The sequence below is a fragment of the Labrus bergylta genome, chromosome 21, assembly GCF_963930695.1.
Source record: "Labrus bergylta chromosome 21, fLabBer1.1, whole genome shotgun sequence".
In the NCBI taxonomy this organism is placed as follows: Eukaryota; Metazoa; Chordata; class Actinopteri; order Labriformes; family Labridae; genus Labrus; species Labrus bergylta.
Genome location: NC_089215.1, coordinates 4,288,521 through 4,313,996, shown reverse-complemented (window position 1 = coordinate 4,313,996; position 25,476 = coordinate 4,288,521). Strand labels below are relative to the sequence as shown.

At 41.0% G+C, this 25,476-nt stretch overlaps 1 protein-coding gene across 1 annotated transcript in view; it reads left to right on the top strand.

Moving 5' to 3' along the window:
- The first annotated feature begins 178 nt into the window (after positions 1-178).
- sema4gb (sema domain, immunoglobulin domain (Ig), transmembrane domain (TM) and short cytoplasmic domain, (semaphorin) 4Gb) overlaps positions 179-25,476 on the top strand; it is a 45,855-nt gene continuing 20,557 nt past the window's right edge. The window contains exons 1-6 of the mRNA XM_020630782.3: positions 179-297; positions 6,712-6,998; positions 23,217-23,365; positions 23,713-23,775; positions 24,087-24,185; positions 24,285-24,378. Of these exons, the coding sequence (XP_020486438.2) occupies positions 6,854-6,998; positions 23,217-23,365; positions 23,713-23,775; positions 24,087-24,185; positions 24,285-24,378 (550 nt within the window). The 5' untranslated portion in view covers positions 179-297; positions 6,712-6,853. The remainder of the gene's footprint in view (positions 298-6,711; positions 6,999-23,216; positions 23,366-23,712; positions 23,776-24,086; positions 24,186-24,284; positions 24,379-25,476) is intronic.

Here is a 25,476-nt window from a genome sequence, read left to right as displayed (position 1 = left end):
AAAGCTCAAATTGAGCCCTATATTTAGCAATTATTACAACAAAACAAAAGGAAAGCTGCTGAGGAAACTGTATGGTCACAAGATAAGACAGGGTGACTTATAGGCTATGAATCCAGAGTGTGTGTGTGTGTGTGTGTGTGTGTGTGTGTGTGTGTGTGTGTGTGTGTATGACCGGGTGGGGGGAGTGTGTGTGAACACTGGATAACTGCAGCAGCAGCAGCAGTAGAGTAGAGCTCTGTGTTTCACCGCGGAGAGGACGACTCAGAGGGTTTTTTGTGGACTCCAGAAAACAAGCAGGTGAGTCCCCCTTTTTCTGCTTCACCTTTCATAATGTGCGTTCACGTCTTTTCCTCCACTTTTCCTCACGCAAGTGCACTCTTCAGACATCCATTAGTACGCAGGTAAAGGTGATTAAAGAGTGTTTTCCCCTCGCTGCTGCTGCAGTCTGCAGGTCGGACAGGTGCACATGGGCGGATGTTTGCACATTCATTGCGCGCCCGGACTATTTACAGACAGTAACCTACAAACCTCCTATTAGACCTACTTCTGTCCAAGTTACGTGTGGTGATCCCTGACATGTTGGATGTGTTTTTGGAACCAAAGTCACTTTAGTTTCTCGTGGGATTACTGCACCTCTCTTTAAAACAAACACAACATTTATCTGGATGTCGTTTTTTTTTGTTGTTGTTGTTGCCTGTTCCTGACTTCTACTGTTGGATGAAGAAGAGACTCATGTAGCACGACGAGACAAAGACGAGTGGAACAGAGGAGGGATAATAGACTTCTCAATGCGGAGTTTTTGTTCTAAAAAGTCATTAATGAAACTCAACCATCGGAAGAAATGGATTAGAAGTTGTATTTTGTTCAGATATTAGTGTGTCGTGTAAAGGATGCACCATGCTGCAAAATACTCCATTATTAGTGTACGCCAAAAAGCTGTTATAAGTAGCCTATAAAATATCGTAATCGAGTCCAAATATAGATTAATTGACCCCATAAGATAACACATTTTAACAATATTGGATTATTACTGATGTATTTTTTTTTTTTAGTATTTCAGTGTTGCTGCATGTAAAGTGAAGCTATTCAAGTGCTGGTTACTTAAACATCATGATCTATTGCTGCTAATCTGGTTCATATGTAAATAAACCGTAGATTAACTAGTAACTACACTGTGAGTATATGAAAGCACAAGAGTTGGTACTTAAGTCTTGGATATGGTGGGACAGAAGTTTAAAAAAGTAAAGCATGCAATGGAAATGATCAAGGGGATAATAGAAAGTGCCACACATGTCTCCATTGCGATAAGGTATTTGTGATAATCACTATAAAATATTTGATTTTTAGTGATCCTTCAAATCAGAATCTGTAGATATTTAGGCCTGCTATAGATGGTTTTGTGGTTCAGATGCCCTGCAGCACATTTTCAGATGATCAGAGGTCTGACAATGTCCATTGGAGGGGTACTCAAAATAAATAAAAGACCTTCCTAACAGTTCCAGTTACCTGGCAACCCAGAACTTCTTCATATTATGAAAAGATCAGTAACTGAGTTTGTAATATTGTTAATCGATTTAGATTTTAAACCCATAATGAAGCCAGTGCTCCCACAGAAAGGCTGTTTTTGTTAAAGAGCAGTTCAGATGACCAATTACCATATTTTAACAGGTGACATGAAAGAGTAAATACAACAATTTGCTGTTTGGAGAGGAGCGCTATTACCTCAAGAGTAGGCTTTGTTTTTTTTCTAAAAGAGAAGAGGACGATTTTCCCAATGAGTCATAAATTGTCTTTTTTTTTTGGATGGTTCCTGGGATTTTAAATCAAAATTAGTTTTATTTTCAAGCTGTTGTTGTGAAAAAAAACCCAATGCTGACGTGCAAAAAAACTGCAGTTCCTTGAGTGTCCACTTGAGGCTTTAGCTGCAAAAGCCAAGTAATTAATGTTATAGTGTTCATATTAAAATACCCATATTTACATCAGAAATAAACATGATAACAGCCTGGTTCCAAAAACAGTTTTGGTCTCAATAGCTTGTATTGTTGGAAAAACATCACTTTTTTATAACTCATCTGTTTGATTAAACCTAAGAGTTATTCATAAATTGCTATATTTGCGAGTGTGGCTGAGTTGACTCACAGGTCGATCAGTGTAGCTGTTTGCCAGGTGGCCTAAGGCTCACCTCGCCTGTTTCTGGACTGATTGAAAGTTTGATGACATTTCCAATATGGCGACCGCCATCGTCTGGCTTCATAACGTCTCTTTGGAAACCAATGGGGGTTGTCATTGAGTCTGCGTCCATGTTTCATACACTCTATAACTGTTTATGGATCTCACCAAGAGCTGGCTCTGCTTAAGAACTCTTTATTATGACTCAACTTCAGGAAATAGGAACCTGTCATCACACATCATGTGGTGGATTCATTTACTAACAGGTCACGCACACATCACACCTAAAAGCCTCTTTAGTGCGGCTAAGCTCTCGTTGTGTATGTATTTCTTTCAAAGAAATCTTCTCCTATTCTCTTATTCTTCATTTTGAATGTGATGACATGATATAAAGAGAAACCCCCGACAGAGGACTATTCCTCTTTGACCTCTCTACTTTCTATTTTCTGCGTACAAACAGGCTGATTATCCGTGTCAAAATAATAATTTAATACTTCTGTGTGAATATTAATATCCCTAAGGATTTCTATACATAGCAGCGAACGTCGCCCACAGTGTGAACCAGCTCATTTGTTCTTTAATGTGCGAGTTATCTCATAGACCGCTCTGGTCTCTGACGGACACCCTGCGGCTCCAGATACAGAAAGGGAAAAAGGAATGAAATGTAATAACATGTTAGTTAAGTATATCCTATAATGTCATCCATTGAGTTTTCATCATTCAGTCTTTATCAGTTTATGTTTTAAGCACTAATGTATTCAAATGTGTGTCAGTGTGTTTGTGACTTGTGGCATTCTTAGGAGGGAGATTTAAAAATAGCTCACCAGTTTGATTGATCCTTCTGCAGGAATATCAATCGAGGTGTTTTTCAAATCATTCTGTCCTGCCTTTTCGATGTTTGTGTTGGAAAATGTCTTTATTTTTCTCTGCGAATCTCTTCAATTTTAGTCAGGTGTTTTTTTTGAAGCACCACAGATTATCACAGAAATATTGCTTGAAAGTAGATCTGTTGTAAGTAACCCGACTCTATGGATCGATAAAGAGGAAGAAAGTGATTGTCAAAGGTGCTCCAGACTCCACCTGCCGTTTTTGTTCCGCTCTTCTCCCATCATGCGTGACGCACCGCTCATGCCACTGCCAAGGCCGACGTGTTTACCTTTCCCTCCTGGAGCTTCGCCGCTTTCGTCAGTGAGAAAAACACGGCAGCCTGTCAGCGCCCGTGCCAGCTCCTGTAGTACAGTACACACACACACAAACACAAAAAGCAAATGCAGATGTGATGGAACAAAGGTGTGTTTGCTGTGGGTTACGTGAGGGCAGCAGCTGACAAAACCACACCAGAGGGGCTTCTCACCCGCATGCCCGCTCCGCCAGATGATCTGTTGTGCTTTGGGTTGGCTACAGTTTAGAAAAGCGTGGGTTGTGGTTTTTTGGGTGGCAGTCGTCAAACAAGATGCTCTGTTGATCTGCCTTCAGTTCGGTGTTAAAGAGGAAACACACAGATGCAATGCAGCCATGGTAAAATACGTTTGTTTTTCATCATTTTGTGGCTCAAAAAGACAGCAGCACAACGTCTCCTTCATTGACTCACATGATGTCATTCGAGGCAGTCCAGACTAGAAGTGAAAAAAACAAACTGCAGCTGTTAAACTGGAAAGAAGTGAGAATATCAGACCGTCTGTAGCCTGCTCCTCATCTCTTGGCTTAAGGCGACATATGCTGCAACTAGCATCGCACATCCACAAATGTCTGAATCACACGGCAACCTCAGGTGTTGAGCAATGAAGCCGACGAGGAGGTGCAAAAGGCATACGCTCCTCAAGTGTCCAAATGAGGCCGTCTCAAAAAGCAGAGCCGAATAAACATGTTCAGTGTTTTGCTCTCTATGACACACTTAGTTATTTGTAAAAAAAACTGAAGGGCAGGTACGTGTTTTCAAACACTCGTCTGCTTGAGGCCTGCAGGGCAAAAAGAGCTCGGGAAAGTGGCGGCAACCAACGAGCACTCAGTGGAGCTCGAGAACTGGCTTTTGATTTTACCATCTTCAAAACATAAATATAAAGATAAACTGTAAGTTTGGGCCACTTGAGACCCTTATACATCACCAGTCCTTGCCAGAAGTACACTTCAGGGATGTTTACTATAGCTAGTTGAGAACCCTTAAATCCCAAAGTATGGGACGCGACCTCTCCATAGCGTGCAGCAATTAGGTAGCCTCTCCAGGCGGGCGGCTCCATAATTGAGAAGTAAGGCAAAGAGTTTTGTATACATTTACATAATGAGGGCTTGGGCTGAGATGACTGACAGGTGGACACGTTGTAGTTTTTCACCAGGAGGCTAAAGTCATCAGCTACAACTTTGCCTGTTACTAGATTTACAGAACGTTAGTGAAAGAAGGCATTTCCAATATGGCGACTGAAGTCATTTGGTTTCCTAATGCCCCTTCAGAAACCGATGGCTGGCGTCACTAAGACTTTGTTTTTTTAAATGGTCTGAACCAACTGCAGGTGGTTGAGCTGCATGTGGGTGATTTAGGTTTTTATCTTTTATGGAGGAAACATTATTGTGGTTTAAAATGAAAACTGTGATTCTGTTGTTGATGGCATTAGTGATTAAAAATATCAATACATTCAAGATTGAGATGTTTGTGTTGAAGCTTACTGCTGGAAGGTGTGCGCCCCTAATGAGGCAAACAGCACAATCACTTTCTAGGTTTAACTTTTTCAGCCTTTACAAACAACAAAAAAACCATCCAGAGGTTGCACAATGCAAACTCAAACTCTTTCTGTCAACGTACCTCGGTGATGGATTTCTGCTGTGTTTGCAGTTTCCATTTGAGTGTGTGTTCATACTTGACCTTTGGAACAGAAGTTTGACCAAAAAAAAAAAAGTCTGAGCTAAACATTTACCTCCTGGCTTTGTCTGTTGTCTTTTTGCAGGGTCTTATTTCTATTTTCTTCTGGAATATGGAACCGATAAATACATATAAGTAGCTGGATTGTCTGTCAGACTTATCAAACTCCAAGATGACTAAAACCTAAAGTCATCTTTAGTTGACTACAGCTTTAACTCACTTAAGTGAATCAGGCTTCTGGACTGCTGAGGATGAGCAGACTGAGGTTTTGTGAAGCACTGGTACAGATATTAAAAGTAGAGCAAGCTTTAAGAAATAGTTCTGGATAATCACAAGGTGAGGGGGGGGGGGGGGGATCCCAACACTGTCACATATACATACTTCTCATTCTCATCTCTCCTTTTGTCATCTTCTAGGTTGGTATCAAAGCTTAGCACCCAAACTGCTAGTGGAGCGGTCATTAGCCTTTTAGGGCCTCATGCTGGGAGTGATTAGCAGCAGCAGCCGCCGTGGAGATTAAAGCGGAGAATTCTCCAGTGTCACAATGCGGCGGATCGGGGTTTCACAGTGTTGACCCTTTGATCAGTGACAGAGCCGGAGAGCCGGGCAGCCAGCCGGAGATTGAGCTGATGGCATGGGGCCTAATCTGTAGATTATCCGTCATGCTGCTCTCCGATGTGCAACACAGCTAATTAAGAGTTGGAGATGTGTGTTGCTGTATGACATCACTTGCTAAACTTTTTTAAATTGTCTTTTTTAATGTAACAAACACCGTGCTCATTTCACTTTGGCTAATTGGTTGTAATCAGAGAGTGATGATGCGTATCAGCGAGTAATTTTCTGCTCATGCTGACCGGTAGGAAAGGGAGTCAGTACAGTAAAGTTCACTGTACTCATCTGAGTGTTTTGAGATCTCTTTAAAAGTGTCTGTTTCTTTAAATATGAGGGATTTTAAAGGCAGGTGAAAAAGCAACTTTAACCGGTAGTAGAGATGAACTTGCTCAAATTAAAGGTACTCTCCCCTTGATTGTCCTTTTTCTGATACTTTCTGCCTGTAATAAAAAACACTTAAAAGGAAATCAGTACTTTTAACAGTAATGCATTCAATTGATTAATAATTTATTGTCATAAATAAATAATGTGTTTTACATTGTCTCCTTACAGGCAGCTGAGTTTTAAATTAAACATTTTGAGGCCTAATGAGAATCAAGTATTAGATTTATTTGTGTTGTCATCTTTTCTACCCAACTATTCATGATGCGACCTCAGATGTATTTTGTGCCCTTAATGGCGGAGGGCCGACTCCTAGGTCGAGCAGATGCAACATTAAACTCCTGCACTCACATTGTTGCATCATTGATACAGATCTTAAATTGCTTTGTGTGATGAATTAGTCACAGAGGTCATTTTTGTACAGTATGAGTTTAATTTCACTTTGGATTTTGAAGGAAGGACATTTATTTTTTGTGTTTTTTTTCTGCTCTGCATTGTTGTATTGTTTTATTTAATTAAAGGATCTGAGTACTTCAGTCTGATACTTGAACACAACAAGGTTGAATATTAACAGCACACTATGTCAGAGTAATTGTTTAGATGTTCATTTTGTTTTTATTTCAGACACCATTACACATAGTTTGAATTATTTATCTCTAAGTTAAACACTTTGTTTTTCCTCTTTCTCTGCACAGATCGATTGCGTTCTCAGCTGGAGGTTAATCAAAGAGTGCGTCCGCAGGCTGCTGGAACTAAATATACACACTTTTCCTTGTTTCAACAAACTTGAGTGCAACTGAGGCTGCCCTTGGACTCAGGGGTGTGAGTGTGTTAAACATGGGAGACCAGAGGTCAGTCCAGCCCCTGCTGCTTCTGCTGCTGCTCCTCACGCTCCTCGCCGGGATGTCACAGCTGTGGGCCTTCCCCTTCAGCCCGTCCCTGGACCTGGATGTCACTCCCAGGACTACTGTCTTCCTGAAAGGTGAGGGGGCAAATAGACTCTCTAACTTTTTCGAAACCATGAGATGAGGAGGGAGAACGGGTATTTTGTGAATGGGAAATTGACGCCTCTTATTTAGCAACTTCAAACCACTCAAAAGGCTTTACACGACTACCCCATTCATTTCCATGGACATGATCATCTTCAATTTTCATCTTTCAAATCCACTTAGAAATCATTTGGAAAAGAGACAGTCTTTACAATTGTAGAACTTACTGAAGTTTTCTTCAGTATTAACTCAATTCAGCTATATTAAATGGTAAATGACAAATGAACTTGAGCTTGTATAGCACTTTTCTAATCTTAGACTAATCAGACACTGCATGTCACACATACCCATTCACACTCTGATGGCAAAGGATGCTACTGTATGTAAAGAGACCATCAGAAGTAACTAATCCCATTCATACACATTCATTCTCCGCTGAAAAAGCAGACGAAGCAACTTGGGGCTACTAACTTGCCCAAGGACACATTGGACACGTGGCTGCAGGAACTGGGGATCAAACCCCAAACCTGCCCGTTAGAGGACGACCGACTCTACCCACTGAGCCACAGCTACCCCTATAGCTGTCTGTTCATCCATTGGCGCACTACAAATAAACACTGCTCATAATGTTGGCAAATACACAGCCAGCTTGTAGTAAGTAGTAGCTCATAGTGTAACTCAATCACCCCTCATTCTTTTGCATCCCTCAAAGGATTATGGGAAATGTAGTTCCCGAACAAGGTGATTTGATAGTCTCTCCAATAGACGTAAGGTATAGGTACACATGCGATAACACATGTGCATGAACACACACCTGACTATCCTCGTTTGACGCTGCTCGGGCTCCTTCCTCCCCTGCTCGTTAAAGAAGTGGCACAGTTTCAGAAAGTTGGCCCTGAAGACAGCTCCTACATGCAGAGTTATTAATCGTCTCTCTTAAGCCCTGTCCTAGATCACACAGCTCAGCAAACACTTCTAATGAAACAATAGACAGGAGGCCCTCATAAAGAGAGAACCGGAGCACAGTGGATCTGATTAGTGTCCGTGCAGAAAATACTGCTGAATGGGTGTATTTTGGCACACAGTGAGTATTTACACACATCATCAGCACCTTCCTTCCTCCACCTTATAGCCTCCTCACCTTTACCCTCCCTCTCTCCTCGCTCCTCATCACTGCGGCAGAGGATAACACTGCGGCTGCAGCGATAAGGGAAACCCGGCACCGGCAGAGCGATCGCATGGCCGTGCTCTTACCTCCACTCCACCTCTCTCCAATTCTCCTCAGCCCTCTGAGGGAGAGTATTATTAGAGGAGGGGTGGAGTGAGTGAACATGTTGGCAGCTGAGCTCTCCTGTGCAATGTCACAAGAGCCGTCGAGAGTGTTGCAGTGAGATGATGGTGTGGTGATTGGAGGATGTAATGCTTTGACGTCCTGAATCACAATCACTCAGAGAGATGAGAATATAACAGGAGGAGAAGCCACATTGTTGTGTTTGTTTGCTGCTTTACGTTGATCCAAATTTGAGCAGAATCGTCTCCAAACTAAATATAAGTTTGCAGTCGACCGGAGAGAGTCGAAATCATGTGAGTGTTTCTCCTTCAGGGTCCAAGTTTTGCGCCACAAAGAACAGATTTTGTTGTTCTGTTGAGAATATTTAGAAAAAGAGTATACATGGCAGACCCTGAAGCGCCAAGAAATACAAAAATAATGAAGATGGCACTGCTTCTAAAGTTGCAATCCAACATCTTTCCTCTCCCACATACAGACTTAGTACAAAGGAGTACAAAGGAGGCTTTATAATGTTATACTGACGTGGTCAAAATTGGAAGTCATATAAACTGGTAGCCGCAATTTCATGGCTTTATTTTATTCAGCAGCATCATTAGCGACTGAAAAACCATGAAGAGGAAAATCCTGGAGGATTCTTTGCTACTGTTCGACAATGGAAGATAGCGACATAGCGACCCGCTTTCTTGCTAACATTACATTAGCCGATAGTTTTAAAGGCTTTATATGCGAAAACAACTCGCGCTGCATTGTTGTGTTAGCATGCTAATGCTAGCGATCTTTATTATGCTGGTATCTTCACACTGCATGTGAATTTACCTGAAATGAGCGTGATCTAGAAACACAGTTAAGCAGTGAGTACAGTATGTTATTCTTCTTTTCTCTAGTCCCTCAATTAAACAACTTTTATACACGAGGGGAGGAGTCAGCCGGCCGTCCTGGCGATGTAAACAAACTGAAGATAGGACTCTGAAAACTCTGAAAACATCACAGACAGTGGGACTCGGGTGTTACACCCATTGTAGACAGACATGACTCACAGAGTTATTTTCAGAGGATAGACTTGATTTCTATTACATTTAAGTTTTAAGTGTGAAGTGTGTATATTTAAGTTACCTTTAAGACTTTAAAGTATTACTAAAGGAAAAGTAAATCATTGCTAACGGTTATTTAAGTACCAACTCCATCCATCCATCTTTCTATCTCTCTATCTATCTTTTAGCGAGCTAACAGTTTTGTTAACTTGCTTGGAGTTGGTTGAATGCTAACGCTAGCTGATGTGATAGCTTTCAGTAGTTTTTTGGAGTTATCAAATATGTTGTTTGACCTTGAAATACAGCGATATTTTCACAGTTTATCATATCTTCAGTTGCAAATCAATCAAGAAGGGTTGACATTTTAACTATTTGTTAAACTCACTAACATTGTCGTATTGTTTTGTCTCAGTGGACTGAACGAATCCAAACTAAAAAAAAAACATTCACAGACCTTGAAAACAGGCGACCCCAGTCAAACCAGGACATATGGTCGACCTGAACCTACTGTTCTTGGGAAAACAATTGGGAAGCTAAAATGCTAATTGAATTAGCCTAGCATTTTCAGCATTTTCGATTTTAGCCTCCTAATATCGTCATTGTTATAACTCTAGTTCCTAGTAAAAATGCTGTTATTAAGTAAATGAATAAGCTAACAATTATCAAACAGTTGATTAAATGGGACGGCATAAATAAGTCATTAGGCCTCATTACGCAAGTCTTTTTGTGAATCATACACACATCTCATTGCCCTTTCTGAAATCCTTCTTCTAACTGTCAGTCCTCTGGCTATTTATTTACTCATCTCCGAGTCCCGCTCTGCCTCGGATCATAAATCATACATACTCTGCTTACTGTGGGCACTTTTCTGTGCCGCAGCCAGAGACAGTCTCTCATCGCAGATTTCATCTTTCTCTTTGCCCTCCTAGAAAGTTGTCCTTGACCTACTTTCAAACCGTCAGGGGGGGAGGCGTTTGAGTGCATGTGAGAGTGCAGGGTGTGCACGTGTGTCAGCATGTGTTTCATCAGTCCTCATGTGTGTCTTGAGTTGCCACATGAGCTGATGCGTGTTGGGGACGGAGGGCTATCCGGGCATGCATGTCGTCGCATCATGTAAAAATCTGCTCACGTGAATCTTCTGTCACTTTCCCTGTGGTGATGCATGTCACTTGACGGGGCATGCAGGGCTGAAGACTCATGTGCCTGTGTGTGCAGAAGTGCAAATAGAAAAAGGAATATGCTGTGGGAGACTCTGTGGGAGGATTTATATTATGCTTTCTCATCTGAGGTGAGGGGACGCTCATTAATTTACAGTATGCTGTGCAGATGGCCTACGTGAGTGGGCGAACAAGGACAAGATGTAGCAGAGGGAGCTGGGGATTTATAAGAAAGAAAATGACACAAGATCACTTTCTGCAGCCTTTCAAAAAAAATCAATGGTTTGTAAGTGAAAGAAATAGAGAAAGATAAATAGAGCAAACTGCATATCACAGGACCTTGAATGGCAGACATTTTATTGTATTTTTCCATGTAAAGTACATTAAGAAAAAGTAGTAATCCATATTGTAATGTTGACAATAGCTGAAATGGTTGTGTAGGAAAGGGTGGCTCATATTGAGGAGAATTATTTGCATTGACCTTCCGCTCGACAGGGTATTTGAGCTTCTTTCAGCACACTGCTGTGGTTTTAAGGCCCATGAATTGAAGGTTTTGGTTAGGTATAGCCACTTTTATTAACCTTATTTTGATGCAGTAGGGTCTCTTTTGAGTAAAAACACTCACCATATAGTACCTGCCTCACTTTGGCAGACAAAAGGGTGACACTAATTGTTGAACGTGGTAGAGTATTGATCATCTAAGGAGCCATTTTTCCTTCGGGAGTTGAACACAAAAACGACATCTTGAGAGAGGCAAGTTACCCTTGGACTGAAACTCACCTGAATCCCGACTCCGAGTGGATGCTAACATTTAGTGTATATCAAATGTGTAGGGTGAGATGCCTGATATGTCTGTGCAGTCTAACAATCAGGAAACAGAATATAACAGCAAATCAAATTCTTTAAATGATGGCATCCAGGGAAGATGCATTTGCAGAACGATGGCTGAGCAAGTGCAGACTGTATCATTAAAACTTGTAACTCATGATTGAGCAAGAGATCAGAAGATGCTTAAGCCTCCAGGGCCTTAATATTGGTTTAGCACTAGGGGGCAGGGTTATGCTAATTAGACACAAAGCCCAAAAGTTTTTAATTGTTTACAGATATTTTTACCAGGTTATATAGTGAACATTTCTTGTTTTGCTTTACACAGACTTGTAGTTCCTTAGCGCCTAAGTTCTCTGGTTTAATACTCTGTTAATATCTTTAAATTGTTCCTCAGATCCATAAAAGAACTGTGAGGAACCAAAAAACCTTTCGTCAAGATAAATCTCAAGAACATATGAACCCTGGGAGAAATTGTTACCTGGGAAAACACGACTGACCAAACCTAACTTCTTCAGATGGAAATTTGTAAATAGTAACTTTTAATCACTGCAGTTAAATTGTCAAGGAAGATAATAAGCATGAGTTGCAGCTCTACAATCCAGTTATCTCTAATAGTCATATTGCACATTTGAAGACTCGACATTCCTAAAAAGACTCGGTATGTGTGTTCATGAGACAGAGTTCATCTCCCAGAGGTGGGATAAATGTTTGACTGTGCGCTGAACTCTGTGGTTCGCCCGTTGGGTATACCTGCATTCTGCTCTTTCTGTGTGTGCCACCAGACCTGAAGTAATGCAGTCGTGAAATATTGATGCACTGTAAGTTGTCTGTCGCTGCTGTGATAAGCTGAGATGGCGAAAGAGGTCTTGTGTAGCCAGAGAGTTTATGTGAGGGCGGTAATTAACCCTGTCAACTTGTAAATGAAGACCTGTCTTCATCCAGTATTGTAATTAGAGCAACAAGGACAAAAGTCATTGGCAGTCGCCCGTTTAGTCTGCAGCCAAGTCTATTGTTGTCTTCACAGCCGCAGCAGCTGTGAATAAACACAGAAAACATTGATTATTTACTCCCATTATACGCTTGAGTGCAGCTGTTTTGGCTGAAGATGTTAAAAGTGTATTGTGTATGACAGCGTTAAGCTACATGGACAGCATTTGTTGTTACATTTTTCTATTCCTCTCTGTGACACATTTAATGCTTTGGGCGCTTAAATCCACCGAGATCTCCGTGATGCTTTGATCTCGATGTGAAATTCTGACAGGATCTTCTTGGTAAAATCTCTGATTAGGCTTCTAGAAAACAAACCTGAAATAACACAGGGGGTATTTGTGTGTTGCATGTGAGGAGCTGGCTTCCTTTTCTGAGATGAAAGTCTTGGATGGCTTTCATCTCACTCTGCAGTCTCCCTGGTTTAAAAAAAAAAACCAAACAAAAAAAAGTCCTTCAAAAGTTTTGGATCTGACACAAGCAAAGAAAAAGGTATTGTGATTGTGTCATCATAAGACATGTGGTAAACAACAGACTGATGTTTAAATGTGCTGCTTAGCAGCTGATCTCTCTGAAAGCGGCTGACGTCTTTATTCATGAAGACCCCAAGTTTAACCACAAAGTTCCTATTTTTTCTAAAAACCATCAAATTACCAACAATAATTAGTACATTTTCATTTTAGGATGACCTTTAAAGCCCCTGTGAGGAGTTTTTAGCTGGTTATGAAACAGATTTAAATTTATATTGAAGCTTCTTTATGACCTACAAAAGCAAACAAAAACTGTCAGCATAAAGATTGAGTGTTTCTTGATTGTTATTTTTGATGTTTGAATTCTCTGCCGGAGGGTTGGTGTCAAATAAAGTGTTTTATTTGCATGCTGCCAAAACAGACGTGCTTTTACATGTTTAATGGCAAAGATTGGAATTGGATTGGAATCGAACGTATTTGAGTGAAACAGATCCAAATCCAAAGAGACCTCTAACACCGGCAGCAGCTCGATGCACCACCAAGTGCCGGGCAGCTGCAGTCAAAAAGAATAACAGTTGATGTCATTTTCCCTGCGCCTCACAGTTCACACTCTGTCTGGTGTCAAAGAAACACCAGAAGGACCACAGGACCTTTCCATTGGGTCTACCCTCAACAGAGGAAATGGTTTTCTACAAAGCACCAACAAGGATGCCAAATCTGATTCACCACTCACCCTTCATTTATTTGGCGCTTTAGTGGTAGTGGTGGTTATTTACTTCGGACTATACACTTTCCTATTGTTAATGCTGAGTGTGTATCGTTGCAAGGCCCCAGCTGTTGCCGCAGACTCAGTTCTATGATGACCAGTTAGAGCTGGGTATTGTCCACAACCTCACAATTCAATTCCATGTCTATTCTTTGGGTCACAATTCGATTTGATTCGATATTGATCAAAATGCTTTGAAAAAGTTTATCTCACGATTTCCCTGAATTGATGTTGAATTGGGAAAATAATTATTGCAATGCATAGATGAATCGATATTTTGAACCAGTCCTATGACCAGCAACATTGTACTTAAAACTGCGGATAAACAATGTGAAATTGGTTTAGCACTTCCAGCCTTTCGGTCCTTCTTGCAGGTTGATGCCTAAATGTTGTTACGCCTCCAGCGATTGGTTATGTTAGTTTAACCTGACTCAGCCTACAGATGAGACGTTATTAGTCCACTGTTGTAGTTTTCATCAGGGAGAGTAGGCCATGTAACTGCAGCTCCAGCGCCGTCTAGTGGTGGCTGGCTGCGTGACAGCTTGGACACAACATTTAAAGGAAGAATATACAAGTTTTTGATCCAGCAGATGTCGCCCTTGAGCACCAGCATGAAACCATGAAATACTTGATTTCTGCTACATTTAAATGTGAAAAATCGCATATTCTTCCTTTAACTGGCCATGTGGGCCGACATCGATTGAAATATGAATAGTTATTTAAACCAACTTGTAATTCTGGTGCTCACAAACAATGTTGACATCTTCAATCTAAAGGTAGATTATGATAGCGAGCTTAGGCATACGCGTGAAATTACACTCTTAGAGCTACAATAACAGACTGTATATATTTATATATGACAGTAGGGCTAATGAGTGAGTCTGTTTTTCGTTTATACCGAGGGACCAAGTTGTGGATCATTGCTTACATAATACACATTAATGTCCACTGACTCAAAACTCTGACAAAGAAGTGAAGAGATGCTTATATAATGCAAACAGAGTTGACAACAACTGACAGTTCTGACTCTGTCCGAAGACGTTAAGTCAGTCTTTCCTCCGAGCATTTGTTCCCAAATCTTTACATAAGCACGTGCCAGTGTTAATGTGTGCGTCACATGGTCTCTATACTGCATCCAGTGATCAGTGAGTCACACAGGAAGTCACACATTCTGATGAATGTGGTAGTCACACACACACACACACACACACACACACACACACACACACACACACACACACACACATACACTGGATTTACTCTCATCTTGAACCACACATGGAGGATCTCTGCTGTCTGAGCGTGTGTGTACACATTCTGGACGCACCACCTGCGATGGCTCAATGTTGAGAAAGAGTCACACACACACACACACACACACACACACACACACACACACACACACACACACACACACACACACACAATCACAAATCCTCTGAGTCACTGACAGTGATGTCTTCAGTCTTTTCAGGAGATAGATGAAGGATGAAATAGGTGTCAAGTGTGTGTGTGTGTGTGTGTGTGTGTGTGTGTGTGTGAGCCCAGTGGAAAAACTGATAGATGTTTCTGAGGGGACTTGTCCTGACCTCTTCTCTTCATTGAGCGATGAGCGATTCACACCAAAAAACGGTCCACAGACATGTAGACACACTTTCGCACACACAGACTCAGGACGCACGTGCATGCGGGATGAAAACAGTAAATAGATACGAGTCTGCACGCTCAGAGGCTTCTGGCACTCCTCAGCACTGTTGACTTTCCTCATTGATTATTCAGCAAAGCACAAGGTACAGTGTGTGTCTTTGTGTGTCTGTATTTGGATATCAAATAGTGGCTTCGGGGAGGAGTAGGTCAACATCAACATGGTGCTGCTATCTCAATTGCTAAACAAATTCACGGCCATGCTCATGCTGATGGAAAAAAGTTTGAACTATTCAAACTTTCTTGGTTTTGTTTCTGTCTTTACATTTTCATAAAAACACTAGAAAGAGAGTTATTTGATTCTCCAAATGAGTGTTTCCCATAAAAGCAGGGAGCTGGGGAATACATTGCCAGTTCAATAAGGTGGGATATTCAGGCCCGTGTGTGTTATGCCTCGTCTGCATTGCGACGTGTAACGCATGCAGGGAGAATGGTCGTTCCGTCCTTGAGCCGGTAGCAACAGAGGTCAGAGGTAGCAACACATGGGCGAGACGGTGGCAATGTATAACGTCTGAGCTGCCGGGCCGAATCAGCACTTTGTGTGTGTGTGTCAGTGTGTGTGCATGTCTGAGTGTGTGTATGTGAAGCTCCTGCTGTGTGTTTACACGTCGTGCGTTGCATGCTTCTGCAAACTAAAATCACACACTTGGACACCAATATTACACCGTTATGGATGCAATATACAAAGCACAAATGTATGACCGCAGGACTTTGCAACAGCATTAGTTGTGGACTTGTACAGCGCTGTAAAAAATCTCTTTTGATTGGCAGCCAATTGTGCTTAAGGTAAGAACATTAAACACCAACATTGTGACACAATTACTGCTAGCTCATAGAGCATCCTGGAGGAGGGACATAAAAAAGGGTCTCATTGGATGGAAAATTAGTAAATAAAATCGTGTCTGATGAAGGGCGAGGGCCCGAGACATTACAGATGGTAATTTTCCCATTAGATTGCATTTAATTGGAGCAGCTTCTGGTGTGATGACTATTTTTTCTATATTTCTAAAATTAGTAATTAGAGTGCAGGATGAGTCAGCTACATTTTTAATATGTTTTCCCAGAGACGAAGAACTCCAACACATCGTGATCAATACTTCCAAAGTACTTTGAAGTTTTTTTTAAAGGCCTGTTAATGCCTCATAGGAAATGATGCCATAAAAAAAAAACAGTGTGACACTGACCAAGTTGTTTTTGGTCCTAAACCTGACACTTATCACAGCATTTTAAGATCCAAGAAACTGTAGTGGGGAGGATCGTTTAGTACCTTGTAAATGTAATCATGGAGAACACAAACCAACAGTTTTGTAGTTTAATGTGGATGGATTGCTTCTAATATTTGAGATTTCATGAAATGAGTTGGGGGATTATTTATATATTTGTGCTTTCTATAGTAAGAAGAAAGCCCTACTTTCTGTGTGCGTGTGTGTTTGTGCGTGTAGCAGGTAAAGAAAAGTCCAATTTATTTTCTTATTTCTTTATAAATAGCTGAACAATTGGCTCTGAAGCACAGCTGTGATTGCATTCATTTTCAGAACAAAGTGAACAATCATTCTCCTCTCTCATGCATCTGCCTGTGATGGCAGGCGTCAGGTGTTTTAAGATTAGCCAACAAGTCGGCGTTCCCGGCCACAAACAGTCCGAACATGCCGGGTCTGAGACCAAGGTCACTGCTCCTCTGCTGCGTTGAGGGCCAGGGACATGTAGTATGTCACTGTGGTCCTTCTCATCAGCAGGTTATATCACGCAGACACTATTTTTATTAGATCGAAACCAAGGCTTTCACTCACTCTTGAATGACTCATGAGTAGTTCGCTCTTTATGTCGCCTTGGGCTGCCATTGTGTTTGCATAACCTCGCTCTTTAAATGACGTGATCTCAGAGAACATGTCACATTTCTTCTTATGTGGATGATGTGTGTGACTGTATTCATGTTTAGTGTTAATAAAATAACTTAATATAGATTCAGTATAGCGTATTTGAGAGTTTTTCTTTATGAGTTTGCCTTTCATGTGTGTGTACCTGTGTGGTAGATAGAGCTCTCTGTGCTGCGTGACTCCCAGCTGGAGCCCCCCCCCCCACCCTTCAGATGAATCCCGAGCCCCCCGCTGGCATGTCCCGACCTTTGGCTGAGTCTGAGGAGTTGCTTGTTGGTCACTCAAATCTGAGGCTGACTGGATATGAGAAATAAAATGCGACAGTCTCACAGTCTTCTTCTCTGGTTTTGTATTGAGAGTTACATAAGTTGAAGTTTGTTTTGTCGCCGCCGGCGGGGGGGGGGGAAGCAGCAGTCATAGTTCTTGGAAAGTTTAGATCACTAGTATTGGATTTGGACGGTAGCCCCTTTCACATTGGCCGTTTAAGAGGGGACTGTCCGCCGCTGTTATGCCTTACTGTCGGTGTAAATGTCGTTTTTGCTGCCGTCTTACTGAACCAACTTTAAAACATTGTGTCCTTTTATTAAGGGATGCAACCGAACATCTAATCTGAATCTGAATTCTCTTCACAGTTTTATCCATTCAACATGAATGGATGTATTCATACATGCTGGATGGGATTACACAATTCCCACTCGGGGCCTTAAAATGAATGTTTTAAGAGATGGATTATGCTCAAATGCTGCTTTAGTTAAATGCTGTTGCTGTAAAAACATGCAGAGTTCAAGTTTTGTTCCTTTTTTTTTTTTTGGAGGATTTTCTCTGTCATGAGCAGCTGTATAATCTGCACCGTCATTCTTCCCAGCTGTCATCATAATCAGGCCGACAGGCATGACAGGACAAATATGATAACAACCTAATAATTGACCAGTGAGAGATTGATCACGGTGCTCTGGCTGTCAGCGATAGATCCAGTAAGAAAAAGTCTAGCGGGAAGGGAAGGTGGGCGGACAGAGAGACCACAGTGTGACTCAGTCTCTCTACCAGGTCTGTAGAGTTGACGGGCGCTCACCCGGCGCGTCCATGTGACAGTCAGACAAGCATGTCGACATGTGGGGGAGGAAAAACGCCTCCCATGTGATGTTTGGGGAAGCTCTGAAACAGTTTTCGTCATGTTTATCATTACGCAAGTCCAACCAACCGAGACACGCTGTCACCCTCATTACCATCAATAATACCATGTGAATTATTGCAGTGAGATAGGTTCAGAGAGTAGAGGTGAGTCAAAGCCTTCAGGAGTGTGTTTGAATTCTCGTAACTTTGTTTTGTTTACACAGGGAGTCCAGTCGCATTTGTTTTGGGAGGATTCTTTCGCTGGTTTTACAACATTTTCTGACGGTCTTTAACATAACTCCTAAATTTAAACTGGTAAATTTTGTCTTAAAATGAAACGACAAGCATTAAACCACCTGACATAATCTTACAGAAAGTATAAATATTTTGGCTTCACTACCAGGCGGGCTGTTGCTCTGTCCGTATTCATGTACAGTCTATGTGAAAACCGGAATAGTGAGATTCAAAAAGGAAATTATGCCTTTTTTTTTTTTTTATAATTTAATGAGACAAAACTCTTCGTCTTGGATAAACATGCTGAGCTGGAAGAAGCTGGAAGAAGCTAGATTCAGCGAATATGTTACCAACCTATTTCGTCATCTTGCATGTTTACTTTACAAATGCAGAAAACTCCTGAAATACTCCTGTTATTTTCAGGAGTGTATATTTTCCAAAATCGTGTATGTAACTGATTTGAAGGGGAGTGCCACCATTTTCAAATGTTCAGTTTTTAAGTCATGGAAAGTATGAGTCAGTGTGTGAGAAGTCAGTGTTTTGCAGCTTTTTGTGGTTGATGCTTTTGATAATTGCTTAAAAACAAAGAAAAAGTGTATTATGTTACGACCTACCATTGAACTTGTTAAGACCTGTTTAATTGACTTTTATGAGCGATGGATTGTGAAATGAAACCATAGTTCAGCTCGCACTGCCGGATATTCTTAAAACCCTGTGATCCCCTCGCCCTCCCAGCTGCTCGGCACCCGTCTCGCTCCATCAGAACGACAATGAACAAGGACAAGCGAGGAGGCCCCTTTACACCACGGCGAATCGATCGGTGTGGGACAAATATAGGATGTCTCATTACAGAGAGCTGGCACATGCTGCCTTCAGTTCACAACGGAAATAAAAAATACAATAAAGGGAGGGAGGATGTGTGGCGATTAATACGCCCATCTGCTCCATGCTGACTCATTTTCTGCAGCGTAACACTGATGATGCCGTTTGTTCCTTCTGCATCAGAGATTGTTTCTGTTTTCTGTAATCAGACATTTGAATTGAACTTTGAGAGCAAATAAAGCTCTGCAAACTTACGTCTTCACAGATATTCCAGAAAAACACTGCCCTCATTTTTATTGTCTCACAGCAGCAGAGCAAGCTGCCCCCGTTTCTGAGCTGCCACATCCGACTGTGAGTGTTTGAATGTTTTTCTTCAGTTTGATCTTTTCAGACGGACAAATAATCTGTTTTTAAAAGATCAACCACCAAAAAAAAAAAACATCCACTTTTACTGTCATGTTATACTTCTCATTGGCATAGCGAACCCTTTATTTGCTCGACTCACTGACTGAACCTCCCTCCTCCATCACCCTCATCACACACACACACACACACACACACACACACACGCTGTACAGCAGCAGTGATGATGCCGTGGCAGAGCTGCTGATGCGATTTGGCATTACTGGGCCACGGCTCCTGCTGGATGCCCTCAAATTTTGCCTCCCGTGTGCCCCCGTCCCCACTTTCTGAGCGAACACTCCAGCGACCCCCCCCCCCCCCCCCCCCGTCTCCCTGACGTGTTGTCGAGTTTCACCCTCATGCAGTCACGCTAAGCATGCTCACTTTGGGGTGTGTGGATTTTCATACAAGTTTAAAATAGAATAGAATAGAATAGAATTTCTTTATTGATCCCAAACTGGAAAATGGCGTTACAGCAGCAGGTTATCCAACACACAATATGAGTAAAAAACACAATGTTATCAAATTTAAACATAATATAATATTAAATACAAAGTAAATAAGCACTAAAAATATCAAAACTAAGAATGTGAATATATACAACCAGGATTTAACTTAGCATTCTTAAATATGGAAGATTAAATGTAAATGTGCAAGAACAGAGTCATAAATGGTTGTAAATTAAATATGGAAGATGAAATGTAATTGTGCAAAAGAAGAGTCATAAATGGACAGTATTGACATAAGTTAAAGTGCATGAGTGTAGACATATTATAAGCAGAAACTATACATTATAACGGCGAGTAGACAGACAAATGAAGTGAACAAAAGACAAGATAGAAGCTTTTATACAAATCTGTTCAAACATCTGTTTGGAGCTGTTTACACACCACTACCCTGCATACATTTTTTTTTACAAATGGTACTTTTGTTTTAATCCCAAAACTACACTTATTTAAATGCCTTAGTTTGCACATTATGGACATCCACAGAAACATTTATCTTTCATAGGAATCACACCTACACTTTTTTATTTTCATGAATTGGTAAACTTCTAAAATGTATCCATGCTTCTTTTTTTTTTTTACACAAGCAGCACAAAAAGAACTTCTCTCCAAAGAAAGTAAAATAAAATGTCCCAAAGTATGACATCAGTTGTCATTGAAATTAATAATTTTTCCATCTATAAAGTCAGGGTATGAAAGCTGGGAAGAGCTGTTGTAACAACTGTTAGTCTCTACATATCTGGCTAATTATTTTATTATCATCTTGTGACGGTAAAGCTTGTTTTCTTTTGATGTGGCTAAATTGCTTTTCAAAAGAAAATTACGTTATTTTTCAACCTTTTTTTCCTGAGATCATTGTGTATAATAATGCAGAACTCGATAATGTGGAAGAGGATGGATAGATAGATACTTTATTAATCCTTTGAGGGAAATTGCACCTATCATTGTGAGATATTAAAACATGAAATGACCACTCCACATTTAAAAAAACAAAAACAGTGGCGTTTAAAGCATTTACCCTAAACTGACGGCCAAGGACAAATAAAGAAAAACCATCCCAGACACACAGAGCTGCATGTAGCAGGCTGAAGAAGTAAAGACTGCATTATTACCAAACATTTTATTCATTTTACAAATTAATGAGAAATGTTTTAATGGTTTTTTGGCCCCATTGAGACCTGAATTCATAAAGGGGGAGTAAAGCTGAGAGCGGGATAGGATCTTCCCCTGATGGAGTCTAGACGCTGGTGGTTGAAGGGTGAAGTGATGAGGGGTGGACGTTAACCCGGACACTGGTGAGATGGATTGGAGGTGACTGGGGGTTGGAGGAGGGTCGCGGAGATCCACAAAGAAATGACAACCTGACAGCAGAGAGGAGAACAGACTGAAGGGTTGACAGCAGCAGGACGATTGGCCGATTAACGCCATGCCAAAGCTGTTTGGTTTTAACTAAAGTGTAAACGCCCATAAACAGCTGAGAGAGAGAGAGAGAGAGAGAGAGAGAGAGAGAGAGAGAAAGTGATATGAATGAATTTTGAAACAATGAACCAACAAGAAAAAACGACACAGTCTTCATGCTTAATTTCACAATGAGCTTAATTTGCTATAAAAAGCCGTTTATGCATGCGAGCATGGTGCTGCTGATCTCTGATAAGTATTCAAAGTTATAAAAAGGAAACACCGTTTTCTCACGATTACAGGTTTCAATAATTTAATTATTACAAGATAACAAAAATAATTAACTCACAATCTTGAGATAACCGCATTAAAAATTAGCACAATGGCACCAAATCTTTGCAAGAGGCAGATTTCCAATGAACTTAAACCCCAGGAAGCTCAGAATAAATCCTCTGGCTTCTAGAGTAACAACAGGGACAACTCAAGCACACTTTGTTCACACGCTTATTGCAGTAACTGACACAAACGTATATTGTGTGGTACGTTTTTTCATTTTATTTGTCGGGAAAACTCAAAAGAGAAACTTAAAAGAGATGTCGTAACTAAAAGAGAATGGTGTGGTATCTTCAATGACTCTGAGGAGACGGACTTCTTCGTTGCAAGGACATTTATTGAACGCTGGAACAAATAATGAAACAATGAGCTCTGAGGTCTGCAGAGTCCAGAGCTGAATCATACACACATACATCTTAACATTTACATTTTCTTACTTTGATACTTGAATATCTGGACACATGAACATAATACACTACAACAGCTCTTGTGTTCAATTAAGCAACATAAAAACGCCATCTTAAATCTGCAACATTGACAACAACGGCATGATACAAAGATACTGAAGTTACAGGGATATCTGACTCATACTATAGGATATGGTACAATCAATATGATATGATACATAATGAAATATCTATCAATAGATAAAGCAATAAAAACAATACGACACACAATTGTGAGAAAAGTCCATCCTCTCCGTCTTTTGCCTGCTCCACTTTTCAGAAAATGTGTGCTCAAACAGGCCGTTTGGAGACTTTCCCTTCATGACATCACAAAGGTTCAGTAGCCCCTCCCCCAGGTGGGTGACACTCCCACAGCTAGGTGTTTGTTCTGCCTTCTCACCGTAAACAATAGGGCATGGAGCGAGAAAGCCCCGAGACGTATAACCTTCCAGAGAGGGGGGCGTGGTCAAACACAGTTCATTTGCATATTTAAAGGTACAGACACAGAAACAGCCTGTTCTGAACAGGGCTGAAATAGAGGGGTTTATAGACATGATCAAATACAGGATCAGAGTGGATTTAGAACAAGACACTTCACACACATGTTTTGGGGACCTCAGAGACTTATTGAAACTTCTGGAAAAGGAGTTTAATATGTGACCTTTAACAATGTAATTGACGTAGATCTATAGTTTTATCTAATACATAAGAACCGAACTGAATTGAACCGAACTTTGAAAACGACCCTCCAGATTAAATCAAACAGTTCACTTTACTTTACTTTTAGGCCTCGAAAGAGAAATCTTCTGGTTGTTATTCAGTGACGTGTGCTGTGTGTTTCTGCAGGTCTGTTGGGCAGCAACCGTTTCTCCGGCGCCTCCCAGAACTACAGCACCCTGCTGCTGGAGGTGGAGGCCGGGCTGCTGTACGTGGGAGGGAGAGGAGCTCTGTACGCGCTCAACACCTCCGACATCTCCACACCTGCAAACCTCACGGTGAGTGCTGAGTAATGACGAAGACACGGCCAACCAAATCTCACAAGTTTTCACTCGTTTCCCCGAGTGTTAAAAAAAGAGGACACACTAATAATAGCCTCGAGCAGATTGAACAAATCCCATTGTGTCCCTCCAATTTTTTATGGATATCAGATTAAATGCAGCAGGCGTTTATTCACGGGTTACTGAAGAGAGTCAGAACACAGAGAACGCAGCCAGAACACACACACACTTGTTTTCGTCTTTGTCTCTTCCTCTCCTCTACATAGATCTTTCTTGTTATTTATTTTTGCTCTCTATTTATTGAGCGAACTGAGTCATCCTTATTAACCCCCCATTGTGTGCAGATTGATTGGGATGCTTCCCCCGAGCAGAAGAAACAGTGTCTCAACAAAGGAAGAGACAACAAGGTACATAACTGCATTTTGAACCCTCGTATTATTTTGCATGAGCCACTTTTTCTTATTTATTTAGAAAACATTGGAGACAAAAAAATGCTTGTGAATTTAAAGTGCCATTTGCGTTTGAAATTAGACAGCTTTCTACTTTTGTAATTGCTTTTCTTTTCCTAATATGAGAAAAAATATTGCGCTAATTCTCCGACTCCTGGCTTGATGTAGTTCCTGAACGTGTGATGCATTGACTTGCCTGAGTTCCCTCCAGCTTTTCTCTAATTGTGGAGCCAGAAATAACTGGTTTCCTTTTTGTGCTTTCTCTGCAGACAGAGTGTTACAATCACATCCGCTTCCTGCAGCGGTACAATGAGACTCACCTGTACGCCTGCGGGACAAACGCCTTCAGACCTCTTTGTGCTTATATTGTAAGAGCTCCTGTGATTTTTCACTGCAGCAGGTTTATGACTGGTCTGGAATTATAATGAAATGATCAGGACGTGCTTCTCTTTTTCTCCCTGTGTCAGGATGCAGAGCGCTTCAGCTTCTCCTCAGGCTTTGACGAGGGCAGAGATAGGTGTCCTTATGACCCAGCTAAGGGATACACGGGCCTCCTCGTAGGTATGTTTCACATTTAATCTGTATTTTATACAGCTTGTTGGTGTCGTCAAAGAAAAGCAAGCATGGTTTTGCGATGAAAATCAAAGAATAAAGCCTCCAGAGATCATCAAACTAAAAAGGGAAAGCTTTACTCTTAAAATCTTTAAAAGGCTGAAAGTTAGTGTCACAAATGTTAAACTCAACTTGGATTAAAAGCCATCACAGAGAGGTGTGTCTGGAGCAATGATTCAAAACTTTTAAGGGAGTGAGCAGATGTTCACAGGTAGACTGTTCCACAGATTGGGAGCAGCTGTGTCGACTCAGGTTTTGAACTTGATCTTGGAAAATCTTAAAGCAACGGGTGTGTTGACCGCAGTTGTTGGTGCAACAGCTCTGACGAGGAGAAGAAGATACACTAATCCAGCGAGGGGAAATACAGTTTTACACTCTGTTGTTGAACATGCTACACACACATAGGCTGAAATACACACACATGCACTTTTAAGTTACTAGTCGCTGTTGTTGTTCTTTAAGTTGAGAGACTTTCAAACTCTGAGTGACAACAATAGAGTGCTTATCTTTCCAAGGTTTAATCTTGTACTTAAACCCTCTTTGAGTTTCTGAAGAGAATTAACATTAAATTAAATTTGACTCAGCCCGCTTGGTCTGCCTTCATTTTGCAGAAATTACTTCCTTTTCATCATTTCCTAATTCAAGCCTCCAAGGATGTTTCAATTTAACAGAATGTTTTATCTATTCTCCTTTTGTCAAATCTAATCCTGCGTTTTTTTAAGGTTTATTTTTGGGCTTTTTATGCCTTTAATTTTAGAGATAGAACAGCGGATTGAGTTGGAAATCGGTGTAAGAGAGAAAGAGTGGGGAATGACGTGCAGGAAACGGGCATCGGGTCGGACTCGAGCCTTGAGGACCGTGCTTCTGTACATGGGGTGTACGCACTAACCGCTAGGCTACCAGCGCCCCTCCAAAGTTTTGAATTCTCTATATTTCTGGTTCCCTTTTTTATTCAATTGTAGTTTTAAAATCATCATCAATTGACGCTTTGTGTCCCAACGGAGCTGTTTGAGTTAATGAAATGTTTTTTTCATGCAGGAGGACTTT